Source organism: Cucurbita moschata, unplaced genomic scaffold (genome assembly GCF_002738365.1).
Source record: "Cucurbita moschata cultivar Rifu unplaced genomic scaffold, Cmos_1.0 Cmo_Scf00001, whole genome shotgun sequence".
Classification (NCBI taxonomy): Eukaryota; Viridiplantae; Streptophyta; class Magnoliopsida; order Cucurbitales; family Cucurbitaceae; genus Cucurbita; species Cucurbita moschata.
The window spans coordinates 9,804,110-9,811,989 of NW_019268517.1; the positions used below are offsets into that span (position 1 = coordinate 9,804,110).

Here is a 7,880-nt window from a genome sequence, read left to right on the forward strand (position 1 = left end):
TCATATTTATCTAATACTAGACTCTAAAGCTAGTTTAAAAGGGTAAGCTTTAGTCCAGAAGGATTCGAACTTTCGAATAGCGGGACCAAAACCCGTACCTTTTGGCCCTCCATTTTTTCTTTTTATTAAAGAAAACATAGGATTCATATGTACACACAAAATTAAATTAGCTGTTAGCAAGTGGGGCGAATGGTGTACTAGGACACACAAACATTAACTGATTAATTTTAAGATTTATTAAAAATAAAAAAAAATAAAAAATAAATTTGGGTATGTAAAAATAAGGTAAGAAGGGAGTAAATGGAAAGGGGCGAATTTCAAGGCCACCACCATTGTCATATACTCTTCCAAAGCTGAAGATGGATCATGCTTGCCAAACCCAAGAAGACAAATAAAGTAGGTTAAGCTCTAAGGTCAACCCATAGGTTCCCTACGTGGCCTAGTGAAGATGGCCCAATTATTTTTAGGGTTTAAACCGAATAAAATACAAGTTAAATTGTCCTTTCCTCAACTTTAGAAAATATCTTTTAAATTTTTAAATTTTTTATTTTATATTTACTTACAAATATCATCCAAATTCCTAAGTTGTCCTCCCTCAACATCCACACCCACACGATGGTTCCTAACCCGAGTCCTTTCTACATACTTTATCTTCATTCACGTATTTTTTAAGAGATCACCCAATATATAATTGTTTAAAGGTCCTAGAATTGAGCCATCGAAAAGCAAACTACCATTTTAAGTCTTTCTTAATCATTTTATCCTTAGGATCGGTCTCATTCGAATGTGGTCTCGATTCATTCACATACTCCTCCAATATATTTTTGAATGTTAATATGCTTTTCCTTCAGCATACCAAATATGGAAATCCCTTCATTGAACTTAATCTCTCATTCATTCCATCTTACAAAACGTTTTAGGTCCGATTACTAAAATGGACATTTTCCTATTTTTAATTTGATATTTAACCTTTACCCTAAAGTCATGATTGCAAATACACACAATTATTTGGAAATGATTTGAAGAAGTTACATTGAATCTAAATGAAATGGATAATATGATGATAAACCATCCAAATCTTGAAAGATCATATGCTTAATCAATTTGCCATATCAACTATATTGAAGTGATTTTAGAGCTAGATATTTCAATGTTTATCTAAGTAAATAAATAATTATATGATGATAAAACTTTAGTGAAAGGACAATTATTTAATGTTTATATATATCTTTTCATCTGTCATAACAAGATCCATGTGAACTACAACCATGCAAAACATGGCGGCAAAGAACTTTAATGGATAGGAAACTTGTGGAGTACAAAAATGGATAACTGCCTAACTTTAGTCCTTCAACCTTTAAATTTAGCGACGAACAAAATAGATTTGTGATTTAATTTTTGGTCGAGATTACATTGAAGAACACTTTACTTATTTACAACACATTTCCCCCATCATAACATATACATTTTTTTTTTTGTTTTTTTTTTTTGTTTATTTCATTGATTTCTTTTGTGGGGTTTAAGGTTTGAAGAACATAACGAGGATGTTATGATTCTAAGCTGTGACTGATGTTTCAACTGCAACTTTGCCTGCATAACCCATTTCTGATTTGATTTCAACGTTCCAAAGCTCTGGAATTCCTTCCCTAAGATTGTGGATGCTTTCCAACGCATAATCTGCTCCTTTAACTCTCTGTGAAGTGCCAATCTATGGTACACCACCAAAAAAAGATGAACAAATTAGCCAAAAATCTCTCAAACTTCATCACAGACTGGCCTTTGATTCCTCTATAAGAAATCGAAATCCCTTACCAAGACGGTGTCGAGCCCGACTCGCTTCCCGGCTTGTATGTTTCGAACACTGTCTTCAAAGAACAGCTGAAAAGAGCAAAAGGAACGGATTAAGCTAAAGGGCTAAGCTCAGAGAAGAGTGACATGGTTTTGTTCATTTCTTCTTACAGTTCTTTGAGCGCCTGCAATTTTGAGAGCCCTTTCAATGGCAGCTTCTGATGGTTTACAAATTATGGGAGTTTTTGGTAACTCCACCCCAGGATTTGGCTGAAGAAAATGACCAATAATGTCAAAGATTTCCGACCCAGATGGCGCTGTCGGATTGGATCCAAGAAACTCAAGCTCATCATCTTCATCAGCTGAAACAAAGTTCTTGTTGGTCGGATTCAGTGTTTCAAAGCAAATAATCCCTTCAAAACAGTCCTCTAATCCAAGCCTTTTTAGAACTTCAACTGAATGGATCCTATCAGCATTTGTAAAGATCTATTCAAGCACAAAAACGAGAGAAAATCAGACAAAAGAACCTAAAAATCAAAGAATACACAAATACTTACAATTTTTCTATAAGGCAAGCTCAGCAGAAGACTCCTAAGAACAGGATCAGGTTTAAGGTTGTCATAAGGAAGTCGTCCATGAACAAAGCTATGATACTCATCATAATCAAACTCATACCCAATTGCCTAAAAAGAAAGCCCAATTAGTCGAATTATTCTAAACTTTTAAGCATTTTGAAAACTGGGTATCTGTTCTTTATACCCTTAGACCAGCCATGGTTGTTCCATAGTTCTTGTACAGTAAATTGCAGAGGTCAGCGATTTTGCTTGGCTCTATGCCCAGTTTTTCAACCATGTAATCTACAAAAGAACAGTAAGAACATCAAGAACATCAAGAATATCAAGAACATCAAGAAACTGATTGTTTCAATGGGAAATTCCGGCTAAAAGCTTTGTAATCTTACCTTTGATGTTCTGTAAACAGGCAGCTGCAATGCCAGTACTCAAAGGATACAGAGTATCATCCAAATCTAGACACACATTTGAAAAGAACTATGAATTTCCAAAGCAAAAACTAAGAACAAAGATGATCATAGGAAAAGAATCAGTTCTCACCAAACAGAAGACAATCATATTTTGGTCTCTGAGCCTGTCTAAACCGATTCTCGTATTCCATTTTGATTAGAAATCCTATCAAGAACAACGAAGAAACGTGAAAATGAATTCATTAAGCCAGAATCATTACATATTCTCATCGATTTTCAAGATCTTAATGGTTTTTAAAGAATGTATGAGAAAAATGGCCTCTGATCATCCGTTAGTTCATGGTTCTTTAACGATTTGCAGCCACAAAACCAGACCATTTTCACCAAATATAAGTTCATATTCAATCAAAAGTTCAAGAACTCCAAAACCCCATCAAAACCCAGAAACGAAATCGAAATTAAGAGATCAAAGAACCAAAATCAGGCAAACCCATGATGAAAAAACCAGGCTTACCAAATGGGGAAGAGCAATGAGGAAGAAAGAAGCTTTGAACGAGAGGCAAACAAAGCTTCTTGAAGAGGGGATGTAGAATGGAGCGAGTGGGGGAGGAAGCCGAGGGGGTTGAAGAGGTTTATATAGGCGAAGGGAAAGGGGAAAGGAGGGATTTATTAGTTTTTAATCTCGAGTTAATCACGTTTAATTAACGATGAATTAAAGAAAGTGGTGGGAAAAACAGGGGAGTCCGGTTTCTCTGTACTTTCTGGACTTGGGTTTGTCCTTTTTGGTCCTTTACCGTCCAGTGCTTCCCACCCCAGTTCGAACCTCCCATTATCAAATCTGGGTTCTGTATTTTATGCCCTTTTATATGCTTACGTGGACCAATTATAATTAATTCTCTACTCCTTTTTTTTTTTTTACTTCTAAACCTAAATAAAAATTATATGAAAAGGGATTTCTTGATATCACAATCTAAATCAATTTTGGGAGCATACAAGGGTAAAAAGGTAATTTTGACTAAAGTTATTCTTTCGAGAAAAATAAAGACATGCGAGTTTTTCACGATTCTCGCATTTTTTGTTTAATTTGATGAAATTAAAAATTTACGAGGTTATTATTATCTTGGTTATTTGCTATTTTAAATATTTTCAATATAATTTTGAACATTAATGTTTAAAACATTAGTCATACGTCATTTAATATTTATCATTTGTTAAATCTTTCGGAATATTTAAAATTTTGAATATAATTTTCTTATTTAACACATTTTTTCTTTACAAATAAAAAAAAAGACTTTTATATATAGATATATATATATATAATAACATAAAATAAAACTAATGAATAATTTTAGAGTATGCAACTTGGTCGTACGGAGATTCGAGTGTCACACAATTCATTACATAAACAATACAATACAAATCATTATGTTAAATTTTTAAAGATTAAACTATCGATTTTTAATATTAAAAAAAAACATGAATTTTTACAAATTGGTTGAACATTTGTGGACGCCTAGTCATATGTCATCTACTTTCTTTACTTACGATAACATTTTTCATGCAACATCAAACACACTTATTTAATTCCGGACATTTTTTTCAAATATCATAAACAAAACCTTAAACCAAACGGTCTGTTCGATGGTTATGAAAATGGGTTTTTGGTTTGATTGAGATAATTACTCCGAACACTTGGGTGGCCATTAATGCATCAAATTGTTGCGTACTATGTTTATAGCTTCCATGTCTTTTATTTCGTACCAATAATGTTCCTCTCTTTTATGGATATATCAAATAAAATAAATATATATATTTCTAATTCAAATATATTGATGGGTATTTTTTTAAAAGCTATAATTAAAAAAAATCGAATGGAGGTAGAAATTCCACGTCAGAATTTCTGATTTTTTTCCCACCAATTATTGAGAGAAATAAAAAATGCAATAAATAATTAGGGAATTAATTGTTAAAAAAAAATCATACCAAAATGGTAGAACGATTAGAAGCGTTTGGGCCCTCAATTTTGGCACCAAAATAGACGACAAATGTAATGCAAAAATGATATCATTCATTGGCCATGCTTTCTTGTTCAATACGCCCTGCAAATATATCACCTTTCTCCATCCTATTTTCTATTTTAATCCCTTTTATACCTTTCTTTTCTGCGTAAAAATTAATTCTTTTAAGTTATCGTGACGTTTTAAATTTATAACACTTACGTATATTCAGTTATTTCTTATAATTTCACCCTTCATTTCCGTTCATCCGTGTAATTTATACATTCAAAAACACGAAAAGGGTAATTCAGCAATAGAGTAATAACCGAGGGGGTTTTTAGCAAAAATGGGATAAGGGTAGGAAGGAGAGTTGGAATTATTAATAAATTAATAACAATTTAACGAAAATACTGAGTCAAATATATTGTGTATCATAAATCAACGACACTACGACCCCTATGAGAGAGAAATTAATTCATTATTCGAACCATACATCATCAAATTTCAATAATTTCATGATGTATATCGCTTTATTTTTAAAACATGGAGGGAGGCGACCACGGTTTGAACCATGTAAGGATGGAAAAAGTAGAAAACTCGTTTTGTTATTTTTTTAATGGTTGGTGACATATCTTTTTATTCACGTCTTTTCCCCGTTTCTTAATTTCAGGGAGATATTTTCAAATTTTATTATTGTGATAAAGACGTTTTTCCCTATGCTTGTCGCTAGTAAGATTACTAAAACGAATTTTCGGGATTTGTTCACCACTTACATCTTTTTGCACAACACGATTTCGATTGACGGTTCGAAACCTAGGATTAAGCTAATCCTAAGTTTAGAAGTTTCGTGGTGGGTTCGATGACGTGATTAATATATTATGATTTAATAAAATGAGATTAAAAATCACATATAAACCCCTATGAAAGGTACATAGATTCTTTAGGGATCTATTTTTTAGGGCAAGAAAAACAAGAAGAAAATAATTAAATAATTAAAATATGCTATTATTTTTTATTTTTGTTATAAAAAATTGAAAAAGGGAGAAGGGTGATGGAATTGCTCTGCTGGGTCTTATTAAAGAACAATTTTCCAACTCTTTCTCTCAATTATATGAACCATTTGGGCTGGCTGTGACCATGACTTTATATTATAAACATTATAATTTATATAGTTTATGTTAATAATGCATATAAAAATATCATTCACGACTTTGTTTCGTTGACTTGTTCGAAAGATACATCAACGGATATAATTCAAATCTATTCTTCATATTCTATTTTTTTCAATAAGCATCTTAAATTGTGGTATATGGACCGAGTTAAGGGTCGTTTCATTTTTTGCCTTTAAATGGTTAGTTTGGATCGTTTTTTGACAAACGGAGCGAGATCTAAAAAAACTAGTTTTTGTGAGTTTATGGCGTGTGGGGCGAGTTAAACCGTCTTTAAAATTGCCCTTTACCTATAATGCCCCTTCAAGTCGAGAGCCGAAACCCTAATTTTTTTTTTTTAGTTTTGCCCTTTGAATCTTATGTCTATTTATATTAAAAAAAATTAATAAAAATGTTAATGATTTTTAATTATACAAGACGGACACAAAATTTGAAAATGACTTAAATTTTAATCGAGTGAATATGTGTCAATTATTACTAATATACTTTTCAATTAAAAATAAAATTCAAATATATTTATTTATTAATTTAATATATTGATTTGTAAATCAGTTAAAATTAAATAATTAGTTATGAAAATAAAATCAATTTGAGACATAGTTGTACTTATCCCATCCCACCAAAACCACATATTGTTACATTTATTTCATTTTTCATTTTATAATATAGTATTATGTGATATATTTGATGATGGAAAATAGGGTTCTTAGCCTTGACGTATGTAAATATATAAAATTATATGTTTTTTTGGAACCATGTTTATTTAAAAAAAACAATAATTATTTTATTAACAAAATAAAATAAAACATGTCATTTTCACCTTTTTTTTTTCCCCCCATAGTATTTTATGTTGTTTAATTAAAACAAAGACTTATAAGCTCAACAAAAGCACTAACAAGACAAACCCACTAACTTAATCAATAATTAACCCCTGTTTAGAAAGCAATAATTAACCTAAAATTATTATTATTTAATTATTTATAATTACGATAAATTCATATCATTTATATGTAATTAATTTACATATTTTGATTAAATATTTTATGTATTTTTATTATTTGAAAAACTATTATTAATACTAATTATGATAAAGTTTTTATATTCTTATAAGGGGGTTTCGTTTTCTGTTTTGTATGTCAATTTTACGGATTCGTCCTTGATATATTTAAAATTGATATTTAAATTAATTTTAATTAATAGAAGTCCAAAGTTTATAATTATAAATTGATTATTTCCAACAAGGAGCCCATTAAGGTTGGAGAGGAAACCCCATTTTGTTTTGTCGATATATACATTTAATTTCCTTCTATTTAAATGTGTCACTTTCTTAGGAACCCTCCAAATTATGGAATATTATCCTTTCACACCATAATATGCAAATATTAAAATTTATATTTAGCCCCTCAACTTATATGAATTCTACTTATACACCCACTCCATTAAAGAAAGACCGATCGATTTAAATATAGTTTCAGGGATCATTAATGAAAAGTCGTTTATACATCATTTGACGGTGTAATGTAATTCATATTCCAAAAATACCTTTAGAGTTAGTTTTAGATTGATACGGTTAAAAAATTTCATTAATACCCTTTAATTTTTTTTAACAACTTCAAAAATATCCTTACGGTTAGTATTATATTTAAAAAATACTCGTGAACTTTTAAATGTTGTATCGACATCCTTAACCTTTATTAAGATAAATTCTAAAAGTTCTTACTGTTAATATATAGATGGAAACCGTCCATCTACCCTTTATATATGGTAAAAAGGGTACCAATAGTAAAAAGTTAGGGTATTAGTTTAGGGTTTAGGGTTTAGGGTAATTAAACTTTCGAGAGCACTATCATATTTATTAAACTGTTTTGAAAGTTAAAATATTAACGGTTTTTATCTATAGCTAACTCTGAGGGTTTTTTTTTTTTTTTTTTTTTAGTTTAAGGG

General features: G+C 30.6%; 1 protein-coding gene across 1 annotated transcript; it reads right to left on the reverse strand.

Annotated features, from left to right (window-relative positions):
• Positions 1-1,329: 1,329 nt before the first annotated feature.
• LOC111453617 lies at positions 1,330-3,396 on the reverse strand. The gene is made up of 8 exons (XM_023094784.1): positions 3,285-3,396; positions 2,901-2,975; positions 2,750-2,815; positions 2,548-2,645; positions 2,346-2,471; positions 1,960-2,274; positions 1,813-1,878; positions 1,330-1,708 (listed from the first exon to the last, which is right to left on the reverse strand). Exons 2-8 carry the CDS (start codon positions 2,959-2,961, stop codon positions 1,556-1,558), a joined length of 885 nt encoding a protein of 294 aa, XP_022950552.1. The 5' UTR covers positions 2,962-2,975; positions 3,285-3,396; the 3' UTR covers positions 1,330-1,555.
• Between the last annotated feature and the right edge of the window lie 4,484 nt (positions 3,397-7,880).